Here is a 24,171-nt window from a genome sequence, read left to right on the forward strand (position 1 = left end):
TTTAAGATCCCTAAGTGTTTTAAGAACTTTGGAGGAAAGCTCAGAGAGGACAATATCTGCTAACGGTGGGTTTGAGTCGTTAAAGACTAGTGATACCCTAGAAGAGATCCAAGCCTATCACTGAGTCTAATATCATGTGTATACTAAAACAACTGAAATATGAATGAGACAAACTTTGACCAATGTATCTTATTCTTTACTTTTGGTATTCAATCAAAATATACAATCACAAGAACGTGCAAGGAAAATGATGAGAAAAAGATTTTGACCTCATTGAATACACACAAAATTCAAAGCAGAACTCAACCCACAAAAAAAATGACTAATACGAGATGGTAGAAAACAATGAAGGCGAGGCCTTCTTTCAGGGGAAAACATAGCTTCAAATAAGAAAATCTTGGGTTGGATGCAGACCTTCCAATATTTAATGCTGTGTTCTATCTAATCTTACAACCTGATAAACAAGCAGAGCCTCTTCCACAACTCTAATAATATGTCTGATATCATCGGTAGCCGCCGTACGGTGGCTGTTGAGGGGCGTAGCCACCAGCACCCATCATCGGGTTGTATGCACCAGGCATGTTCGCTCGAGGCTGCTGCATCTGGATTCCGTGTTGTGCCATACCCATATTCATCCCCATGCCACCCATGGGTTGATTCATGCCTCCATATCCTCCTCTCATACCCATGCCCATGCCAGGATTGGGGTTCATACCCATTCCCATTCCCGGACCCGACATTGCGTTTGGAGGTGGCCTTAGTGCACTCGCACCAGCTCGGCCAATCCCGGAACCAGATCCCATAGCTTTGCCCATGTTAATGGTAGATATCGCTGGAGCTGTACTAGGCTTCTCCATCCTCTTCTCTTTCCTATTGAGGGCTTCAAAATCAACACCAATATCCGCCAATGGGTTTGTTTTAGCTGCACATGGAGAATTTATGATTCAAAAAGATGAACAAGGAAGAACTACGATGTGTTTTTTCAAAACAATCCAGTAAGTCGAAGTGATGTAATGAAATCGAGGGGGAAACTCACGTCCAGATATGTTTAAATTGACAAGCCCTCGGTTTAATGTGTCGGTCCATACTGTAGACTTGGTCTCGAACTTGTTCTTTGAAGGTTGAGATGCATTTGAAAGCGATCCAGATGGAGGAATTTGCTGGGAAGCCATGGATGTATAGTTTCCTGCTTGAAAACTACCCATAACATCAGGGTTAGATACGTTAACAGGAAAATTAGGGGCTTGGTAAGACAGTTGAGAAGCTACTGGAGCTACAGAGGCATGTGGCGGATTGAAGTTCCCACTAGGAAGCTGAGCAGGCGGTTGAGTAGTTTGAAGTGCGACATGAGAACTCGTGGGAGCTACCGAACCATCCTGAGAATATCCAAAATTGTTGGGATGTGTACTAGGTCCAGCATTTGGAGGAGCCATATATGAATTGACCTGTGTCGGTGCACTTCCCGGAACCATGAACATCCCGTTGTTAAACTCTCTCCCGGGTTCTGTTGGATTTTGAAAATTTACGGGAGCTACGTTTCCATGTTGCTGATAAGTCCCCAAGTTATTAGAATTTGGCTGTGCAGGCAAGCCAGATACAGCTTGTTGGCTGTTTGATACTGTGAATGCAGGCTGTGAAACAACAGCAGGTAAAGGTTCAGGAGGAGGAAGGAGATCAGCTAGTACACCAATATTTTGATGTTGCAGAGACTCTTCACGAGGCTGCGGAAAATTCGGTTGGGGTTGAACGGGGATGTTCGGTGTGGAATAAGTTGCTACAGAAAATGATTCCCCATGCTGGACATGTGCTTGATCTTGGACATCAGAGGAAGAAATGGCTTTAAAAGGCGAGTCACCGAATGCGTCTTCGAAAGTCTGTGTGAGCATAATAAGTTGAAAAATATCAATCTCTGCCAGTAAAAAGTAATTGATCTACAATCCAACTTTACAAGGTAAGAGTCGGCCCAAATTAAATTTAGATCCGAGAAATCTGAAATTTCTTTACTTAGTTAGCTTGTAACAGTCCAAGTCCACCGCTAGCAGATATGTCCTCTTTGGGGTTTTCCATCTGGGTTTTTCTTAAAGGTTTTAGAACGTGTTAGCTAGGGAGAGGTTTCCACCCCTTATAAGGAATGTTTCATTTCCCTCTCCAACCGATGTGGGATCTCACAATCCACCCCACTTAGGGGCCTAACGTCCTCGCTGGCACGCCGCTCTGTGTCTAGCTCTAATACCATTTGTAATAGCCCAAGCTCACTACTAGCAAATATTGTCCTCTTTGGGTTTTCCCTTCCGGTTTCTCCTCAAGGTTTTAAAACACGTCTGCTAGGAAGAGGTTTCCACACCCTTATAAGGAATGTTTTATTCCCCTCTCCAACTGATGTAGGGTCTCACAATCCATCCCCCTTGGAGGCCTGACGTCCTCGTTGGCACACTGCTCGGTATCTGACTCTAATACCATTTGTAACAACCCAAGTCCACCGTTAGCAGATATTGCCCTCTTTGGACTTTTCCTTTCAAGCATCCCCTCAAGGTTTTAAAACGCGTCTACTAGGGAGAGGTTTCCACACCCTTATAAGGAATACTCCGTTCCTCTCTACAATCGACGTGGGGTCTCACAAAGCTATATCTACCAAAACCAGGTATAACATGCACTCAGCAATGCCACGAATAAAAGTGATGAGAAAACAGCAAATCATGAGTTCATGAGAGCGAGAGAATTGCATACATAAGCATGACATGAGCAAAACAGAGATCAGTTCAAAATCATTTCAATGCCTCAATATTACCTGATTTTGAGCATGGTATCCCACAGCAGAGCTTGTCTGAACATGACCCTCATAGTCTGCAGTTGATGTTACTGGCCCAACAGGCACTAAGGCCAAGGAGTCTAATAAATTTGTCTCTAAATTGCTTGTGGCAGGTGGAGCAGCTGAAATAAGAGATGGAAAGAGATATTAAGTGCAAAGTACAAATAAATATCAAAAGAAAGTACTAACGGAAGTACAATTTGTAACAGCTCAAGCCCACCGCTAGTAGATATTGTCTATTTTGGTCTGTTATGCATCACCGTCAGCCTCACGGTTTTAAAATGCGTCTATTAAGGAGAAGTTTCAACACCCAATGTTTCGTTCCCCTTATCCAACCAATGTGGGATCACAATCCATCCATCCCTTATAAGGAATGCTTCATTCTCCTATCCTTAGTGGCATACCATCCGGTGTTTAGCTCTGATACCATTTGTAATAGCCCAAGCCCCCAAGGAGGACAATACCTGCTAGCAGTGGGCTTAGGCTGTTACAAATGGTATCAAAGCCAGTGACCGGACGGTGAAGCTTATTCGCTTCGTAACCTCGCCCCTGAATGAACCTCTATGACTCGGTAAAGTGTCTGTCTAGAGGCACTTGTCAGAGTAGGGCTAAGAAGCTCATGGATGGAAGTGCCCATTGCAATCTAACCCTTTTTACAATAAGTAACGATGAGGTGCGGCATAGAAAATCAGGTGCCTCCCATACCTGGAACTGAACCACGAGGATCGAATTCATCAGAACCATCAAGCCCCTGGGTAGGTGGGGATGCAGCAGTTCCATGACTAGTTAGCTGGCTTTGAGTACTGGATGTGGGTGGGGGAAACGCTCTCGGAGCAGCAGTCGGTGGAGCTTCAACATCTCTGCTTATAGATACAATATCCCAAATGAATGAACGGGCGAACAAGACGAAAGAAAAAAAGTAACGGTCATATTTTCGGAACAAAATTAGCACCTTTGACTTTGCACATTGCTTTCAGATTCAGTCACAACTTCTTCGTAACTAGGTGGAGCACCAATATTCTGTTCCGAAAATTTACGTTCAAGCGGCCTATGAAAAATTCAAAATTAACAGTGCCACTAAACCGCTTCCTCATCGGATAAATATAAAACGAACAATGAAATTAAATGATTAAAAACTAACCTTTCATCCCGAGATGGTTCGTTCGCTCTAGTATCGTTGTTGCTGCAAGAAACACAAGAGGCAAAGAAATGAGAGCTAAGAAAATAAGCGCTTTCCAGGAAAATTATACATATATCAAACTTCATACTGTCAAAAAATATATAATGGACTTTACTAATATAACATCAGCATATTATATCTGCAGCATGCGCATACCGAGAAGAAACTTGACCATCGTCATATGTACGTTCTCCATTTCTGTCAGAGCTTCGGCTTCTTGAACCATACTGATAGTCATCAACGCTTCGGCTTCTTCCTCGATAATCATCATCCCTATAACCATCTCTATTATAGCGGTCTTCATAATCACGACCATATGAATCCTCATTTCCACCAGAACGATCATCTCTAAAACCATATTCTCTTTCCCTCCCATAAGAATCGACATTTCTGTCTCCATCACGGCTTCCGTATCTTCCTTCATAGCGGTCGTCATATGCTCCTGCACTTGGTCTATACATACTGCCCATAGATGCTGCACTGTGAAACCTATGTAGCATCATGAAAGTCATAAGAACAGTAGTAGTAATTAAGTTTTTAAAACTATTCCATGAAAGCTTAAAGAACATTTCTATGCAACATAATTGTGAGTAAATAAAACGAAAAATTGTGAGTAAATAAAACGAAATAACCTGAGGGTCTGAAATGATGAATTGGCACTAATAAATAAGAATACTAGCGCAATAAATAGAGACGAACCAAGAAAAATGAAAAGAACGAAGAATCGACAAATATATAAATTAACCGAACGTCGAGAGCAGACTCACTTGTCCTTATTAGCAGCAGCTTTCTGTCTGACCTCAACAATCCTCTCTTTATCATTTACAAGGGCAACAAGATTTTGCGATTTCTTTCTAACATTGTTACCCTGATCCCTCCCGCTCGAGTCAATGTATTGAAAATTAGATAAGGTCTGTCGTACAAAAGATGCCCGATGAATCAAGAGAGAGTAATCACATTTCAGGAAGATCAGAGAGCTGAGTAGTTATAGCTGTCAAAGTGAATTGAGAAAGAGAAACGTACCGATATCTGATAGACATGTTCTCTGATGTCATCTATGACACGCTCCGACCCATGACCCACCAAGTACTCCAAAACGGTCAAACCCTGAGAAAGATACAAGTTTGGGTAGGAATATAAGGACTAGGAATGCATAAAGAGCTTCCGTATCAAAATGGAAAGGTTAAGTTCTTTAAATCGTCGAAGTACAATAATCCTAAAAGTGGAAACAAAAAGGGAAAACGGCTAACCTTGTAAACATGCCTCCAATTCTTGCCAGTATCGTTAATCCGCTTCCAGATTACTCCCATAATCATTTGATATTCATGACTGCATGGACATTTGGAATAAGTTCTCCCCTGGTGTAGAATATTCAATCTAAAAGCATCTACAAAAGCAAGCCTATGCTTACTAATTTCGAGTTGCCTGTGCTATATCTGCAAGAAGTGATCCATGAGGACCCCAAGGCTCGTTGCTAGTGGCATCCAAAACCTGAAAAAAAAAAAAAAAAAAAAAAAAAAAGAAGGTAAAAACAGCGTTCCATATAAGTTCGCGTGCATAAAACCCTTACTACAAAGTTTTCTTATAGAATTTCGAGAAGTCTAAAATCACAATATCACAGTCTAACTCTTTTGGTTAATTATGTCATGTAGCATCCATAGCTAAGAAATTTCTTCGCTCCCCTAAAAATTGTGCATCAATTACGTTTCTTGTAACAGCCCAAGCACACCGCTAGCAGATATTGTCCTCTTTAGGCTTTCCCTTCTGGGCTTCCCCTCAAGGTTTTAAAACACATCTGCTAGGGAGAGGTTTTCACACCCTTATAAGAAATGCTTCTTTCCCCTCTTCAACCAATGTGAGATCTCACATTTCTATTTCACCTAAGGGCTATCATCGAGAACATGAGTGATAAACGAACCTAAACACTTTCTTTCCTTAAAAGAAACAAATAAATACTTGAATCTAGACAAGATCACTTCAGGGCGGGAAGAAAATAATGGAAACAGAGGAACTGAAAGGCATACCTTCTGCTCTATTTTCGGAATTTTGAGCACGGTCTTATTGACCTCTCGCTTTCTGCAATAAAAGATAGAGGGATCCTATTAGGAAAACCTAATGCATAAAGTTAAATTTACATGATCAATGAATAAAAATGAATTTTGACAGGGCAAGAATATAGCTTACAAGTCCCTAACAGTTTGATCGAAGGCCTTCTTCATCCTAGCTGGTAATTATCAATTACAGAAACAAGCAGAAGCGCCCCTAGTTCCGCTGTTGAATCAAATGGAAGCTCTTGTTAGTCTATGCAGTAATTACACACATACAAAACGATCCCAATATTAAATATATAATACGTAAAAGTTCAAACTTGAGAAGAAATATAGCAATACGAATAAGATGATAATTGGGCTATACATCAATGGTTGTGATCTGATTAGGTGAAAAAGTGGATGAAATTGGCTACATTCCGTGCTGCAAATGAATGTCGTATGGAAGATTACAATGGACGACAGCTTTCGGAAATGTAGCCGTTACCCATCTAACCTGGTGACAACCATATTAGCTCACAAGAATCCAACCACAAAGTGTCAAGCTCTAAACGAAAGTGTAACGAACACTAAGCTAGGAGGGTAAGGTTCTTGTCAAATTCTCTACACCTAACCTGTCCACATTGCACCACTTGGAAACAACATTTCACCTAACAAGATAAGACCTTCCACCTTCCTCAACAACAAAAGTTGCTCATGATTCAAGAAGTCCAACTCTTAACATGTTATGGACCTGCCTCTCTAACGGCCCAAACCCACCACTAGGCTAGATATTATCCTCTTTCGGCTTTCCCTTCCAGGCTTCCCCTCAAGGTTTTTAAAACGCGTTTGCTAGGGAGAGATTTCCACACCCTTATAGAGAATACTTCGTTCTCCTCCCCAACCAATGTGGGATCTCACAACCTCACTCCCCTGCAACTAACGCACCCACTTTTGAGCTAATGTTCTTATTCTAAGCCCTATTATTAATAAACAATGTCTTAATCAGCAATGTAAAGGATCTGAACTGGGAGGTGGCTAAATGCTTGACCGATTTACACAACAACCGGAAAATTAAATGAATCTTCCCCATCAAGGTATTCACAACCAGCTGCTAAAGTAATAATCTCAATACGAATACAGAACCAACAGATCTATAACCAATGAAACAAAAATAAAAAAATTACGACAAATCAGATAAACCCAGCTAGAAAAGGGGGGAAAAGATCCTATACGACACAATTATTACCAGAAATTTCACATGTTCAAAGCAATTATCGGGGGGAAAATCTGGGAAAAGGCTCTTGCAAAATCAACAATCTAAGAACAAAGAAAACGAGATGATATCGGAAACAACGGAAAAGCGTGGGAGAAGAAGAATCTTACAAGACTAAGGACGCAAAAGAGGTAGCCGAATGAACTGTTTGAGTAGCCAACCAGAAATCGAAGAACAAGAGAGGTGAAGTAGATCTGAATCAAAACCCAACAGCTAAAACCTAGATTGAATCGAATCGAACCGAATCGAACAAGTGGGCACCTGATTGAATCGACTGCGGTAAGTGGATTTGAAAGCAGAAGCCCGATCTGAGGATTGAAAGAAGACGATCCCGGAATTCGCTCGAAGCTGGAAAGAATAGAAGAGGAAAGAGAGGGATTCGTCTCTGTTCCTCGCTGTTGAGAATCTGAGAGAGAGAGAGGAGAAATGGGAAAAAAATTAGGAGAAGACAGCGCAAGTAGCACAGCTACACGCAGCGAATCATAAAAGCCAAAACCCAAATGGGTTCTCAAAAATCAAACTCATACTTGTTTTATTGTATTAAAATTTCAACTTCCACATAGTAATCAACCTTGCATCTCACGTCCATCCATGGTCAACTCACCTCATCATTCTACATTTTCTTCCCACCTTCAAAGCTCATCCAATATATACATATACATATACATATACATATACATATATATCTTCTCCTACTGAATTCTTACTAAATTTATTTGAAGTTGTTGAAGTAATAAATGGCAATGAATGCATCATTGAATCCAAAGATAAAAGATTTGATATAAAAAAGTAAAATTGATAGAGTTGTGCTCAGGAATTTGGTGAGTGAGAAGAAAAGATTTAAAGAATAAAGAAAAAGTAAGGTATAAAGTATAAAAATCATCACTTTAGAGTAAAAAAGTGATCCTAAAAGGACAAAGAATCACAGTTTAGCACAACAAGATCATGATTCAACATATTTTGTATCATTATCATTATTCAGTTTCTGCAAAATGCAACCAAAAATTATATTCATATTCAATTTTAGTGGATGTATTCGAGCGATTCTCAACCAATCTAACGAGCTACGTCAATTCCTAAGATAAAAAGAGTTTTACTTACTCGTGTTTCACAAATCAAATGTAAATCTCGATGAAAATCTCATAAGAAAAATGCAAGATTTAGGATAAGAGAAGAAAAATTGATGTTTGTGTGTTAATGTAACAGCTCAAGCCCACCACTAGCAAATACCGTTTGTTTTTAGCCTGTTACTTATTATTGTTAGCTTCACAGGTTTAAAACATGTCTACTAAGGAGAGATTTCTACGCACTTAAAAGGAATGCTTCGTTTCCATCTCCAACGAATGTGAGATCTCACAATCCACCCATTCAGCTGGAGAGTGGAACGAAACATTCCTTATAAAGGTGTGGAAACCTCTCCCTAATAGACGCATTTAAAAACTGTAGGACCGACAAATACGAAACAAGTCACAACGGATAATATCTGCTAACGGTGGATCAGGGATATTATAGTTAATCATCCCCGTTACAATATCCACAATTATGAGCTCGAAAGTACTTTTCCTTGGCGTCGATAGTCTCCTCCTCGCCCAAGTGGGTCTTGTTTGATAAGGACTCGATTTCTTCGCTCTTTTTTCCATCAATTATTCAACTCTATCCAGAATTTTTTTTGAAAATATTTGATAATTCATACAAATTCAACAAATAAATGTGTGAAAGTCATCGATTAAACTTCAAAACTATCATAAATAGGCTCTAAAAATAGCCCACAAATGTGCCAATAGATATCAGAATTTGGACTAAGTTCTATTATGAAGGGGATGAAGGTTTGGCTTGAAGAGCCCAAACAAGAAGCCCTTTTAGCCCTTCTATTTGATTCTATTAAAAGGCCCATTCACGAAACAATATTAGACACGAGCAAGTCAAGCTATTTGAAATTTTGCAGGTATCCTCGTTTTCTACTTAAAAGATCGACAACGAACAGGTGTCAAGATGATCAAATTTCAATAGACAAATTAGGGAAGATAATACTCTCGTAGTTAGAGACGAGCACTCTAATCTTGACCATAGAATCAAGGAAAAGATTTAAAAAACGAAAAGTTTAGAACTAGTACACCTACTTTTGGAAGTTAGGGGCAAAACTTATGCTCTTTTCCCACACCTAAAACCAACCGAATCATTATTTTGATTCAATTTTTTCTAAAACAATAATGTAACGACGTACCTATCGAAACCGTTAATTAAAAACAACGATTTTATAGTTTAAAAACATAAACGATGCTTTGGAAACAAGTAAAACATGTTCGGGATGTATAACACTCAATGCCCATGATTCATATCAGAATTTAGAATTTGGATTCGACACCTGATGATCCCAACATTTTTGTATGACATGATCCCGTTACATGCTTGACTTGAAGTGCTTCTAAAAATGGGGACGGTCCCCTACAAATCAACATGAATCAGTGCTTCTAAAAGTAAAGTCGAAAAGAAAAGCTCTTTAAGAACGGTTCAAATTATTTATTTTTTGTAAAATAAAAAATAAATATAAATAAAATATATTGACAATACAAAAATTGTAATGCTCACCAGGCTAGCAAGAAAACAACATATTGTAATTTTTATATGGCCACCTTTGATGTGAAATGTCTAAAATACCCTTAGTGACTTTTTTCTCTCATTTTTTACTCAAAACAATTGTTCAAACAAATTGACAAGAAAAAGACATTACAAATTTTTTTAATATGCAATTATTGAATTATTTCTCGTAACCAAATTATCAATTTTTTAAATCAGTTGAGTTATGTTCATATTGGTATCTTAATATGATAATTCATCGTCATTTAACCAATTTAAATATATTATCAATAATAACTTAAGCTACGTTCAACGAAACCGAGTTAGATCCAGCTATGAGAGTACCTGCCCCACAAACTTCGAGCAAACATGTGTTCTTATCAAAATGACTTAACTCCAAGTTAATGCATTTCATATATTTTAAATTTTGTTTGACTTTTCCTTATTTTGCTTCTCAAATCAACCATCCCTTTATTTATATATCAACTTTTGTTCATTTTTTCTTCCATTCACATGTTAGGTTCAATCATTTGATATCATTCAATATTGTTAGGTATTAGGTTTAAAAAAAAGATTAGAACTTTTTCGTTTTATTTCTCGTATTTATGAGATTAAGGGTCGGAAAATGATGTTTTTATTAACAAAATAATTGTCAAACGACAACGAATCAAGATAAGGATGAAACTTCGAAGAATAGTTCGTCGCTGCTTCAAGAATGGTTAGCTAAAAAAGGCTTCTCCATCTACGTCTATAACGACCCAGATCCACATTTAGCATATATTGTCCTTTTTGGGCTTTCCCTTTCACCTTCCCCTCAAGGCTTTAAAACGCGGCTAGGGGAAGGTTTCCACACTCTAAATGGTGGTTTGTTCTCCTCTCCAACCAATGTGGGACATCACAATCCACTCTCTCTCGGGTCCCAACGTCCTCATTGGCACTCTTTCCTTCCTCCAATCGATGTGGGACAGCCCCCAAATCCACCCCCTTTGGGACCAGCGACCTTACTGGCACACCGCCTCGTGTCTACCCCCTTTGGAGAACAGCGAGAAGGCTAGCACATCGTCTGTGTCTGACTCTGATACCATTTGTAACGACCCAGATCCACCGCTAGCAGATATTGTCCTCTTTGGGTTTTCCCTTTCGTCTCCCCCTTAAGGCTTTAAAACGCGTGTGTTAGGAGAAGGTTTCCACGCCCTTATAAATGGTGGTTTGTTTTCCTCCCCAACCAATGTGGAACATCACAACGTCCCTACTTCCTATTTCAATCCCAATCCCAGCAAAGACCCATGTCTTATATTTTTTAAATTATTTATAGATATGACTTGAAAGCCACTCCAACTCCATGCACAATGATAGTATTGGACATATGAATCATGGGTTGTCCCCAACAACGCAACCTTGTACGACAATTCAATGTCTTCCCACAAAACCAGACAACTTGAGTGGTTAGATGAACGGTCAAACATCAAACTTTAATAGTAAAAGATTTGGAAATGGATGAAAGAGAAAAGAAATAGACACCATAATGAAATAAATAACCCAAAGTAAACACAAAATCCCAAATCTTAACACAAATGCGCACTTAATCTATTCACAAATGAGATAATTTAAACAAATAACAAAAGGCTTCACTATTTAAAATCACAAACAATCAATAATCTTCTGCAATTTCCAAGCGCTGCCATTGATGCGTATTGAGCCCTTGAAGCCACTTAATAAGATGATATGGAAGATAGCAACAAGGGAAGAACATGCAATCTGGTCCAATCTATGAGTGTTTGAATGGTGATGTGTTCTTGCGAATGGATCCTTATTATTCAATGGGCTGAATTCTCCACCTTTAACTATTTCATTAATGAAGCCTTTATTTATTCCGCTATTGAAAAGAAAACCTGTGGAAATGTTAATAAGATCATTAGAATTGTGGGAGAAATTTGATGGGGAAATGAAAGTTGATGAGTTGGGAAGGTTGATTTACTTACAAGATTGGGGTTGAACTTTTTTAGAGCTTAATATGGTGGAGGTGGCGGCGGCGATGCGTAAATGTAAACGGGGGGTGGTGATTTCACGGGTGGTGGGGGAGATTTGTAATAGTACGGGGGAGGAGGAGAAGGTGAAGGAGGGGGAGGAGATTTGTAATAGTATGGTGGAGGAGGTGATGGAGATGGTGGTGGTGGGGACTTGTAGTAGTATGGTGGAGGAGGAGAGTAGACCGGAGGTGGGGGTGACTTGTAGTAGTATGGCGGGGGAGGAGAGTAGACGGGAGGAGGTGGTGACTTGTAGTAGTATGGTGGGGGTGGAGAGTAGACTGGAGGAGGTGGTGACTTGTAGTAGTACGGTGGAGGAGGAGAGTAGACGGGAGGAGGTGGTGATTTGTAGTAGTACGGTGGGGGAGGAGAGTAGACTGGAGGTGGTGGTGACTTGTAGTAGTACGGTGGGGGAGGAGAGTACACTGGAGGTGGTGGTGACTTGTAGTAGTATGGCGGGGGAGGAGAGTAGACTGGTGGAGGTGGTGACTTGTAGTAGTACACTGGAGGAGGAGAGTAGACGGGTGGTGGGGGTGACTTGTAGTAGTACGGTGGAGGAGGAGAGTACACTGGAGGTGGTGGTGACTTGTAGTAATACGGTGGAGGAGGAGAGTACACTGGAGGAGGAGGTGACTTGTAGTAGTATGGTGGAGGAGGAGAGTACACTGGAGGTGGTGGTGACTTGTAGTAGTACGGTGGAGGAGGAGGTGGTGACTTGTAGTAGTACGGCGGGGGAGGAGAGTAGACTGGAGGAGGAGGTGACTTGTAGTAGTACGGTGGAGGAGGAGAGTAGACTGGAGGTGGTGGTGACTTGTAATAGTACGGTGGAGGAGGAGAGTACACTGGAGGAGGTGGTGACTTGTAGTAGTATACTGGAGGAGGAGAGTACACTGGAGGTGGTGGTGACTTGTAATAGTACACTGGGGGAGGAGAGTAGACGGGAGGAGGAGGCGATTTGTAATAGTACACCGGGGGAGGAGAGTAGACAGGAGGTGGTGGTGACTTGTAGACGTAGGGAGGTGGATAGTAAGGCTTAGGCTTTATGCACTCATGGTAGGGCTTCTTTGGAGCATAAGCAAAAGGCTTGGCGTACAGCACGACCTCGTATTTAGTCTTGGACTTAACCTTCAAAATGGCACCGACCTTGCCCCAGTGAAGGTTGGTCGGGATGTTGCACGGCGAGCCCTTCGGGGGTGCATGGAGCTTAGCCTTGCAAGCCTTGCCTCCATATTTAGCATAGTCAAATCCCTTAACTTCAATGCTATATTTGCCATTGCTCTTAGTCTTTCCATAAGCTACTACCTCTTCCTTTCCTGCCTTGCAACTAACTTCCACAACAGCTCCTACAATAAATAAATAAATAAATAAATAATTAGAAAACGACACCGTTCTAGCTTTATTTTACTCTACAAACTCCTACCGCTATTTCCCTACTTTAATAAATAATGTTTATTAAATATGTACTATATTGGGTATTGATGTGAAATAATTGAGGCAATGATAACATCCACATGGATAGTGATACCCTTTTATTCTCCCATGGTGGGAGGGCAAATTCGTAAATATGAATTTTAAAAATTTTTAAAATAAAAATTGCATTAATCAATTAAAGTATGTCTTTTTGTTTGTGGGGTTTGATAGAAAGATCTTCAATTTTTGACTTGGTTTTGAAGGTAACCAAATTTAAAAGCAAGGTATTCAATAAATTGATATTAAAAATAAAAAATATAGAAATTAAAGATTGGTTTTGAAGAAAAAAAAAAGGAATTTGAATTTGATGAAATTGATTAATGAAAATTAATTTGGAAATTACCTTTAAGGTGCTTCTTGTCGTGTGATTTTTCGGGGTAGGCCCAGTCATAGCATCGGATACAATAGACTTTTCCGACCACCTTGAAAACTAAGTGGTGGTGTGGCGGGTAGTATGGTGGAGTGTAGGGCTTTGGTGTTGGAGGGTAGTAAACCGGTGGTGGCGAGTATTTTGGTGGTGAGTAGTAGGGTGGAGTGTAAGCCTTTGGTGGTGGCGAGTAATAAACTGGTGGTGGTGGTGAGTAGTAAACCGGTGGTGACGAGTATTTTGGTGGGGAGTAGTAAGGTGGAGTATAAGCCTTTGGTGGTGGAGAGTAGTAAACTGGTGGTGGCGAGTAAGTTGGTGGTGAGTAGTAGGGTGGAGTGTAAGATTTTGGTGGTGGAGAGTAGTAAACCGGTGGAGGCGAGTATTTTGGTGGTGAGTAGTAGGGTGGAGTGTACGACTTCGGTGGTGGAGAGTAGTACACCGGTGGTGGCGAGTATTTTGGTGGTGAGTAGTAGGGTGGAGTGTACGACTTCGGCGGTGGAGAGTAGTACACCGGTGGTGGCGAGTATTTTGGTGGAGAATAGTAGGGTGGAGTGTATGACTTCGGTGGTGGAGAGTAGTAAACCGGTGGCGGTGAGTATTTTGGTGGTGAGTAGTAGGGTGGAGTGTACGCCTTAGGTGGTGGAGAGTAGTAAACCGGTGGCGGCGAGTATTTTGGTGGTGAGTAGTAGGGTGGAGTGTACGACTTCGGTGGTGGAGAGTAGTACACCGGTGGTGGCGAGTATTTTGGTGGAGAGTAGTAGGGTGGAGTGTACGACTTCGGCGGTGGAGAGTAGTACACCGGTGGTGGCGAGTATTTTGGTGGAGAATAGTAGGGTGGAGTGTATGACTTCGGTGGTGGAGAGTAGTAAACCGGTGGCGGTGAGTATTTTGGTGGTGAGTAGTAGGGTGGAGTGTACGCCTTAGGTGGTGGAGAGTAGTAAACCGGTGGCGGCGAGTATTTTGGTGGTGAGTAGTAGGGTGGAGTGTACACCTTTGGTGGAGGAGAATAATAAACTGGTGGCGGCGTGTAGGGCTTCGGTGGAGAGTAGTACACTGGTGGTGGCGAGTAAGTTGGTGGTGGTGGAGATTTGTAGGAATAAACCGGTGGAGGAGAATACACCGGAGGTGGTGGAGATTTGTAGTAGTAGGGTGGAGGAGGAGAATACACCGGAGGTGGTGGAGACTTGTAATAGTACGGTGGAGGAGGAGAATACACCGGAGGTGGAGGAGATTTGTAGTAGTATGGCGGAGGAGGAGATGGCGATGGTGGTGGTGGGGACTTGTAGTAATACGGTGGTGGAGGCGAGGGCGATGGTGGTGGAGGAGACTTATAATAGTACGGTGGAGGTGGAGAGTAGACAGGAGGCGGTGGAGATTTGTAGTAGTACGGTGGAGGAGGAGACGGAGACGGTGGTGGTGGAGATTTGTACTCATAAACCGGAGGAGGAGAGTAAGTCGGTGGCGGCGGCGACTTATACTCGTAAGACGGCGGTGGAGGAGAAGCATACACGTAGGCATCACCGGCAACCAATCCTACATTAGCAGAAAGAAGAAGCACGGCCAATGCCATGGCAAATTGAGGGCAAAGACGACCCCAAGAGGGGTCGCCACGGTGGATCTTCATGGGTGGGTGGAGAGAAAACACACCTCTCTTTGTCAAGCCAATTTTCCCGGATTTTCTCGGATATTTTCTCGGGAAAGTGAAGAAGAGAGAGAAAGAGAGAAGGAGAGAGAAACCGTTTTGGTTTCCGTTAGTGATTGTGTTAGAATTGCATGAAAGTAAAGTATATTTATAATCACATAAAGGCCCCAATTCCAAGTAGTTTCTCTTTTGATTAATTCATTAGTTTCTCTTTTATTTTTATTTTTGCAAGCTGGCGTTCTTAATTTTATAATTTAAATCCATAACTAATTCCCTTTTTATTTACCTAATTTAACTTTAATTAAACATTTTAATTTCAATTATACTATCTTAATCCTTTCTTCCCTTGTTCACTTGCTTAGTCGCCCACAAGATGAACGGTGGGGATTTCACAGTGGGACAATACATGGCACAATTCAAACCATTGGATCAAATCTCTTTATATATATGTGTAGCAAATGCATTATTTTTTCAAAAAATAAATTATTCAATGGATTTTTTAAAAATAATTTAACAAAAAAAGGAAAAAATTTTGGAGTTTTGCTGGGTGGCATTATTTAGGCTGTTTATGCCCTCCATTCCTTTGTGTCTGGATTCCTAAATTTTAATTTTTTTTAATACTATATATATATATATATTAATTCTTTAAAATAAAAATAATAATTTTCTATAAATTTTTAAATATATATAAGTGCGACCAAAAATAATGGAGAATGAGAGAACAACTAATGAAATAGGACTAAGTTAAGATTCACGTTCAAATTTCATTAGCATTCTCTCTTTTAACCCTCGGTATTAGTATGACACTCATTCGGTGTGTATTGCCTCAATGTTGGCTTTGAAACTATCGACGTGAAAACGTTGAGTTAAAGTATAGAGATAGCTGGATGATGAGACATCGTCAGTGAGAAATGGAAATCGAGATTGGTAAAAGATAGAGTCGACATTGAAGATGGCAGCTATTCTGAGCGTGAAACCCTACGTTTCGATAATTTAAGCTATGACTAACTTCTAGGTATTTAGATTTCGACGGTATATTAAAGATAGAAAGACGAGAATGGCAACATAAATGATAGATGTTTTGAACTCGGTAATGGTTTTTTAGTAATTTTTAATTATTTTCGTTTCCTGATTTGGAATAATTCTCACTACCACTTTTACTCCACTGTCTTAAATTTATAATTAAAAATTTTATAATTCAAATAATTTTATGGACCACTTTCCAGATAATTACTTTACTTTTCAAATTATTATTCTTTTGAATTTTTACAAATTATGACTATTTATTTTTTAAAATTTATTTTAATTAATTTAAATTGGGATCATAGAAATAACATTTTTTACTAAATACGAAATAAAATTAAAAAATAATATAATTCACAAATAATAGAGATAAATCAAATGACTTACCAAATTGAAGCACGTGGCTTGGTGGGGTTAACATTAAAAAAAGGAAAAAGAAAATAATAATAATAGTAAATTCCATTTTTCCCCTTCTACCCACCACTAATGTTCTTTTACTTTTCTTATATTCTTTGTAAAAAATAAAATAATAATAATTAAAAAAAAGTACAACCCCATAATATTAGTGAACCCACCAGCTATTTTTATAATCACTCCAATAATTTCCAATGAAAAAAAAATATACTTATTTTAAAATTCCATCAAAATTATAAATAAAAAAAAAAGGGTAATAATGTAATTTCACTTTGGTTTATCAATTGTAAATTTGTGACCGTCAAAGAGCGCCGGCTGGAGAAGGCGGCTTTCGTATGTGGTGGCTGTCTATGCCTAATTTAGATTAATTTAAATTTTAAAAACTTTTAAAATTAAAAAATTATCCCTACACATTTATTAATTTACATTTTCGTCTCTAATCATTTTCATTTATATTAAATTAGGACGTAATAATACTATATTTTATGTCGTTCGAGTTATGCTATCAACTTTATCACTACAATAATAGAACGACATTATCTAAAAATCGAGAACTAAAAATAGAATTATAATAAATAAATAAAAAGATAATTATGTATTGTAAAATTAAGACAAGTTGGTCGTTTTTTATATGATCTTTGTCTTCACCTAACACAAAACATTTATTGCTTCCCTTTCTTTTCTTTCTATTCTTTTGAAAAAATAAATGATTATCCCTTTTTTGTTTAAGGGTTTGGTATGTTTAATTATTGCTTCGTCACCCATTCGTCTTTTTTTTTAATTCAATTGTAAAGTATCGAAAGTGATCGGGATTTTTAAGTATACATACCCACGACAAACATGTTCTTCTTAGACCTAAGCTCGTGTTTGAAAATTGATTCTGAAATAATTTTATCGTCCTTTTTAGAATATATATTTCGTAACCATGAGTAAAAGATTTATTTTACGCAATAAAGTTATTATGAAGGGTAATTTAGTTACCTTACTCAGTCACTCGACCCAATGATAGAGTTGCACTTGACAACCTCGACATCACCTGGACATAGTCATGTTACTTAGTCCTCACTTTTTAAGAGTAAAAACTATCCCCACAGACCAATACGAGTCCTTCTAGCATGTGAGTTTCTATGATTGAGCCATTGAAAAGAAAAGTGCACCTTATTGGTATAAATTAGTAATCTTATCCTCAGGATCGCTCTCATTTAAATATAGTCTCGGTTCGTAATCGAAAACTCAGATATAAGGTAATTCAAACCTCAAAGTCGTAAAAAAAAAGTCAACTGTCACTTTTGTCAACTATCGCTTTTGTTTTACTCAACTCGAGAGAGAAACAAAGAGGCTTGGTCTAATTTAATTAAGGAATGATGTCGCCTCTCTTACAATTTGCACTAAATTAAAAAAATTTAATCACGGGTTTTGTCAATGAGCAACGGTAAGATATTTGAAATTTATATGAGCCATTGGTGTGACCATTTCAATGACTCTTAATTTTTATGCTTCGTTTATTCGAATCGTTCATCTTGTCAATGCATTTGAAGCATAACATAAGAGCAATTATACGAATATTTAACCTTTTACTTAGGTCAATTATTAAAATAAGACGTGTTTATGTCGGTTTTTTTTTAATGAATTAATTTATTGAAAATGTTAATGAAAAAGACTAAAATTGTTGTTTAGGCTATAAACAAGACTAAATCAAATGGTTTAAAAATTTTAAGCATGCAAGTAAATAATATTAATAAAAATAAATTTAAATATTAAAATTTATGGTTTTTATTAGAAATTAGTTTGAAAGTTCAATTATTTATTAAAATATATTAAAAATAGACACAGATACTCTTCAATGGTGCAGGGACGAGACGACGTGACATATTATAATCGTGTACAGAAGTGCGGCCCTTCGACTCGATAATATAGAGCTTTTCAACTGCTCCCGTTACTTTATGAGGTTCTATCGGGATAGGTAAGTAGAATAAATGAGTTAGAAATAGCTTTTAAAATGCCGGAACATACTTGTCTCTCATCTCGTATATCGTTGTTACTACTGTAGGAAAATAAATATAAACGGGTGAATATTAAAAATACTTAAAAATCTCGCTAATAAATTAGAAAAACGTGCATGTATGACATAACTCGTTAACTCGAGTAGGGTTTACACAACGTTTTTCATAAATATATCAATATGAATAAGAGTTGATGAGAGAGATAACTGCGGTTGTCTTTTTCGATTAAAAAATAATTATTATCATACACATAACGGAGTGATAGAAAACGGCTACCAAAATGGATTGAGAAAATTAATTTGATCGAGAATTTGATGATTTAAACTCATTTTCTCAATTTAGAGGTCACGAACTCAAATCTTTATCCTAAGAAAAAAGAAAATATTTAAACGTCAAAATACAATTAAAATGACGAAGTTTGAATAAATATTGATTATATATGAAAGGTTATGAATCGATTCATAAGTCCAATACTAATATTGTAATTTTTCTGTCAAAATAATTTTTTTGAGTCGGGATTGTTCCAATCATTTATTTAAATTTTTATTTTTAATAAAAATAAAATATTAGTTCGTAAAGTTTTTCATTTATTTGAACCGAACCCAGTTCAAATAATTTTATAATCCTACCCAAACCGCCACGTAACAACCCAAATTCATCGCTAGCAGCTATTGTCCGTTTTGACTCGTTATGAATCGCAGTCAGCCTCACGGTTTTAAAATGCTATCTTCTAAGAAATATTTTGTTCCCTTATCTAACCGAGGTGTGAGATCAAATTTTCGATTCACTTCAAATCTTTTTATTTAAATCTTCTCGTATAGTGCCCATATTTTTGTCGGTAGGACACGAATACTCCCTTTTGTAGGACTCTCCTAAAGGAGTATAGTCCCAAAAATACAATTAAAAAAAACAAGGTAATTGGAATCTTTTGCGTCATTTGCCAAAAAGTTGACTCCAACAACTCTTTTGAAAAGTAATAAATTTTTTGTATAATGTGTTTAATTAGAACATAGGATAGAGATGGAAGGAAAAAATCCTTAAATTAGTATTGATTTTGGTCCCATCATCAACACATTCTTCTACTTGCTTCTTATTCAAATCATCTTGATTTTATTTTAGTTTCTAACACGTGTTCATGATTATCCAGTCAATTCAGATTCATCAACCCAAATCATAAAAGTTGGATTGGGTTAATTTTTTTTTTTTTTTTTTTTTCAATTTGGACTGTGTTGAATTCACCTGGCTGAGAGATGATTGAGAAATCTCTGTTACCTAAATGGAGAATGACAGATGAGGTGGGAGAGAGATTTTTCATCATTACCTAAATGTGCCCGGAGACAATGATTATATTTTATTTTAGTTTCTAAACCTGTGTTCTTATGACTTGATTATCCGATCCATTCAGAATATCCGACCTAAATCATAAAAGTTGGATTGAGTTAATTTTTTTTTTTTTTTCAATTTGGGCTGGGTTGAATTTACCTAGAATGGGCAGAGAAATCTCTGTTAGAGATCGACAAATGAGGTGGGGAGAGATTTCTTATTATTACCTAAATGTGCCCGATTATATTTTATGTTGTTTTCCTCGACTCTGTCCCGCTCTACCTCATTTTTTATATAAAAATATCAAATGAAGGCACAAATTTAATAATATATATTAAAGGTGACGACTATATTGTAATATTAAAAAAATTTAAAATAAAAAATATCTATTATTTTTTTAAAATATTAAAAAAGGGGGAAAATTCCCGTGAAAAATATGATAGTCACAAACTTTTCGTAGGAATTATCCTCTTAATCTTCACAAAAATAAATAAAAAAAATTTGTCGGATTGAACATTAAAATAAGAGGCGGGGTCTGTAGACATCTCTAATTCTAGTCGATAGCTATTTGAACTGAAATTTGTCATCGTTAGATTTTGAATGAATATGAATAAATTGCGAAGCAAGTGACATTCTTTGAGTAAATGAGAAGGAAAAACATTAAGGTCTAAAGATTATGTCAAAATAAGTAAACATATAATAATGATCGGGTTAATTAATACGAGACTAGATGAGCCTAATTTCACCTAATATCAAAACAATAAAATAATAAATAAGTTAGATCAATAAATCATTAATAATTGAATCTTGACTCGAAATTATTAGTCTCACATCAATCGAGAAAACATATGCTAATGTTTTTATTAGAACGTTCTACACAAAATCTAAGAAGAAACATTGCTCCAAACTCGAGCTAATGCTCTAGCACGATTAACTATAAAATTTTTATGATGAGCCACCGAAGAAAAAACGTGTATTTATTGATATAAATAGTAACTATTAATTTTTTAAAAATATTTCAATAAGAACGAAACGGGCTATGTGACTTAGTATGTGCACAAGAAGATCGTTGTGTCGCTACTATTTATGAAGATCTAGCGGTCATAGTACAAGGAGCGTTGAGATTTCGTGAGCGTTTGAGGTTGTTGTTGGTCGAGAGCTAATTAATTTATTTACTCATTGTTTAATTATATTAAGTTTTTTCATATAAAAGATGTATATCCACAAATATTATTATATATTTATATATCATTCATATCAAATCAAATCATATAATTAGATAGACAGATTCTTTCCCTTGCACAAAACAACAGATTTTATATAATACATTAATATCATAATTATAAATAATATATATATATATATACATAAATATATATATATGTGGCGACAACATGTTGGGCTGCTAACTCTCACATAATACATGGGAACGACACTACATAACCTGTTTTTTTTTAATTAATTTATTATTATTCAATTTAAGTGAATTATCTGTTTTAAAAATAAATAACGACATGTCGATCCGAGAGCCTCGCTTTTTATATTTTTGCTATTTTATACTGGTGTCCTCCGGTCTAATTTTATTGGTGTTTATTCAATCCACAAATTTTTTATTAGAGGACTATATGAGACGGCACCATTGACTACCTGTTAGTAGTAACGTTATTTGAGTATGAGTCGGTATTGGCTGCACATTGGCAACAACACTATCTGAGTATGAATGGATTCTAGTGCTCGAAAGGGACGATATGTGAGGTCTCACATCGGCTGGAGAAGAGAATAGAGTCTTTTTTATAAGGGTATGGAAACATCTCCCTAACATACGAGACTGACAATGATACGTAACGGGTCAAAGTAGACAATATCTACTAGTAGTGGGCTTGGATTGTTAAAATTGATATAAGAGCTAGACACTGGGTGATTTATCAACGAGGACGTTGAGACCCAAGAGGATAAATTGTGAGGTCCCACATCAGTTAGAGAGAAAATAAAGACGTTTTTTTTTTTTTTTTAAATTGAATTGAATTATGTAGGAATATGATATTTATGTTAGGTGAATTATTGTGGACAAAAAATAATTAAATACTTTAGTATGATAAAAAATGTAATGATGTAATTGAGTTTTAAAAAAATTTAAATACTATGCCACGTAATTAAACTTCAAATTGTTGGTGCATTTTGGCAGTAATAAATTTAATTTTTAAAAAATAAAAAATAAATAAATAATATTTTTTTTCTCAGAAAAAGGAAAAAAGTAAAATGGAGAAAACGACAAATGAGGCGGCTATAGGAAAGGGTGTCCTCAATTATAGGAGACACGTGGAGTCATGGGTACACCAATCTCAACATCAATAAGATATATGCATGCATACATACAATGTATTTAATATTTATATGATTATGATCATATAATAAAAAAATAATTATCTCTACTTTGATAAGATATTTTGCTTAAAATATTATACTTTCGTATTAGAATAAAAGAGAGATACATGAATGAATCGAGACGACATTTGAATGAAAACGATCCAAATGATAAGACGACTAAAAAATGCTTAAAGAAAATGAAAGTTACTATCTATACTGATCGTTTAATCATAGAAACTTCATAGTTAAACGTGTTTTGCTTGGAGAAATTTTTCTAAAATGCATGAGTGGGACAAAACATGTTGGATGAACTTGTGTTGGTCTATGGAAATAGTTTTCGCTCTTAAAAAGCGAGTATTAGGTAATGTGACCATGTGGCAAGAGATGAAGGGAAAAGTTGGGGTCATCAGGTGTCGAATCTTGGGTATGGGTCGTTATGAATGGTATCACAGTGATGTGGTTCAAGGACGAACCAAGGCGAAAGCTGGTGGGCATGTGACATCCTAGTAACGAATGGGTACATGAATGAACCGAGATCACATTCGAATGAGAGCGATCCTGATAATAAAATGATGTGTTTTTTTTCATTCTCATTTCATCATTGATTCGTAAATCGTTTGCTTTAGGGTCATGATCTAATCTTTAAGTTATAATGAAGATTTACACACTAAAAAAAGTGTAAAAAAGGCAACAAATTTCAATTAAATACATGATTAAAAGGTCTTAATTTTGGTTCCACCACTCTTAACTAACCTAAACCAAACTTAACCCACTTTAACATTTCTCCATTTGAGTGTTTGTGAAGTTAGCCACAAAGAATAAGAGAGTTACAACACACAATGACAAAAATGTTCTTTGGTTTACCAAACTAAACAATTATTAAAATAAGAAGACAAAGAAGTTGGACATCGAAGTACTTCTCAACGTGTGTGTGTATATATATGTGTGTGTGGTGTTATTCATATTCATTTACCGACAAGCTCATCTTGTCAGCCAACGTGTACGGTGTTATAACCTTAATTACCCAAAAGATCAGAGGTTTGGATTTCTACATCTACTTGTTATCGACCTGAAACAACACATCTGTTCTTAGTTTTATTCTCATGCAGGTGTCATGGAAGGTTACGAAGTAAATAGGCGTCATGATCGGGAGTTTTGGCGTTCACGACGAGATTTTTTAAAGGGGTACAACTTCACTAAGATAGATGATGGATTAAAGGGAAAGATGAAGAGGTCGATGAAAGAAGTCAAGCGATCAGCTAGTGGAGTGGTCGGAGGAATTTGTGACGATATGACCAAAAGGAAGCTTGGAATTAGGGTTTATAGGCTCACAATTGGTTTGCCATCAATGGTTCTTGTGAGAATGAAATGTTTTGTGCCATCGTATAGGGAGAGAGAGAGAGTCTCTAAATTCTATAAATCTCTATATATTGTCATTTTAATTTTAATTTTTTCTCTTGTTAGTTGATGAACCGTGAATATAAATATTTAATATCTCGTTTGGTAACGCTCTGATTCCTTTAATTTTTTATAAATTATTAAAAAATCGAATAAAATGCAAACCATCTTAAAACTCTTTTTAATATAAAAAAATGAGTTATCATTGAAAAAAAAAGGACAAACTTCTTATCTTATCCTCAAAATCGAGACATCTTTCATGATCAAA

General features: G+C 37.1%; 2 protein-coding genes and 1 long non-coding RNA gene across 10 annotated transcripts; 1 reads left to right on the forward strand and 2 right to left on the reverse strand.

Moving 5' to 3' along the window:
• Positions 1-164: 164 nt before the first annotated feature.
• Positions 165-8,009, reverse strand: LOC111799571 (clathrin interactor EPSIN 3). Of its 7 annotated transcripts, none has more exons than XM_087126295.1 (16): positions 7,820-7,974; positions 7,554-7,698; positions 7,403-7,436; positions 6,174-6,260; positions 6,014-6,065; positions 5,401-5,480; positions 5,240-5,318; positions 5,013-5,096; positions 4,757-4,902; positions 4,146-4,478; positions 3,951-3,992; positions 3,762-3,857; positions 3,515-3,669; positions 2,789-2,931; positions 1,037-1,874; positions 165-922 (listed from the first exon to the last, which is right to left on the reverse strand). In XM_087126295.1, exons 4-16 carry the CDS (start codon positions 6,206-6,208, stop codon positions 504-506), a joined length of 2,502 nt encoding a protein of 833 aa, XP_086982421.1. In that variant the 5' UTR covers positions 6,209-6,260; positions 7,403-7,436; positions 7,554-7,698; positions 7,820-7,974; the 3' UTR covers positions 165-503. The 7 variants fall into 7 exon arrangements, with proteins under 7 accessions (XP_086982421.1, XP_086982420.1, XP_023538715.2 ...); XM_087126294.1 differs by having other exon boundaries at positions 7,403-7,486; XM_023682947.2 differs by having other exon boundaries at positions 7,403-7,698; positions 7,897-8,009.
• A 3,386-nt stretch (positions 8,010-11,395) lies between these two features.
• On the reverse strand, positions 11,396-15,492 carry LOC111799573 (uncharacterized). 2 transcript variants are annotated; one of them, XM_087126456.1, is made up of 4 exons: positions 13,710-15,492; positions 12,637-13,239; positions 11,852-12,603; positions 11,396-11,761 (listed from the first exon to the last, which is right to left on the reverse strand). In XM_087126456.1, the coding sequence occupies exons 1-3, from the start codon at positions 15,355-15,357 to the stop codon at positions 11,879-11,881; spliced, it is 2,976 nt and encodes a 991-aa protein (XP_086982582.1). In that variant the 5' UTR covers positions 15,358-15,492; the 3' UTR covers positions 11,396-11,761; positions 11,852-11,878. The 2 variants fall into 2 exon arrangements, with proteins under 2 accessions (XP_086982582.1, XP_023538719.2); XM_023682951.2 differs by having other exon boundaries at positions 11,852-13,239.
• Positions 15,493-23,482: 7,990 nt separating this feature from the next.
• LOC111799555 (uncharacterized) lies at positions 23,483-24,012 on the forward strand. Its single transcript, XR_002815855.2, has 2 exons — positions 23,483-23,543; positions 23,615-24,012. It is a non-coding gene; the product is annotated as an uncharacterized LOC111799555 (long non-coding RNA).
• Positions 24,013-24,171: the final 159 nt, after the last annotated feature.

The sequence above is a fragment of the Cucurbita pepo genome, chromosome 8 (assembly GCF_057944985.1).
Source record: "Cucurbita pepo subsp. pepo isolate OVF chromosome 8, ASM5794498v1, whole genome shotgun sequence".
NCBI lineage: Eukaryota > Viridiplantae > Streptophyta > Magnoliopsida > Cucurbitales > Cucurbitaceae > Cucurbita > Cucurbita pepo.

Excerpts from the sequence above, each read along its gene's own strand:
- LOC111799571 (XM_023682947.2), bottom strand. The coding sequence starts at position 6,208 with ATGAAGAAGGCCTTCGATCAAACTGTTAGGGACTT. Across the intron at positions 6,066-6,173 it reads GATCAAACTGTTAGGGACTT|AAAGCGAGAGGTCAATAAGA; the intron begins GTAAGCTATATT and ends CTTTTATTGCAG. Across the intron at positions 3,993-4,145 it reads GATGGTCAAGTTTCTTCTCG|CAACAACGATACTAGAGCGA; the intron begins GTATGCGCATGC and ends TGTTTCTTGCAG.
- LOC111799573 (XM_023682951.2), bottom strand. The coding sequence starts at position 15,357 with ATGAAGATCCACCGTGGCGACCCCTCTTGGGGTCGTCTTTGCCCTCAA. Across the intron at positions 13,240-13,709 it reads CGACAAGAAGCACCTTAAAG|GAGCTGTTGTGGAAGTTAGT; the intron begins GTAATTTCCAAA and ends TATTTATTGTAG.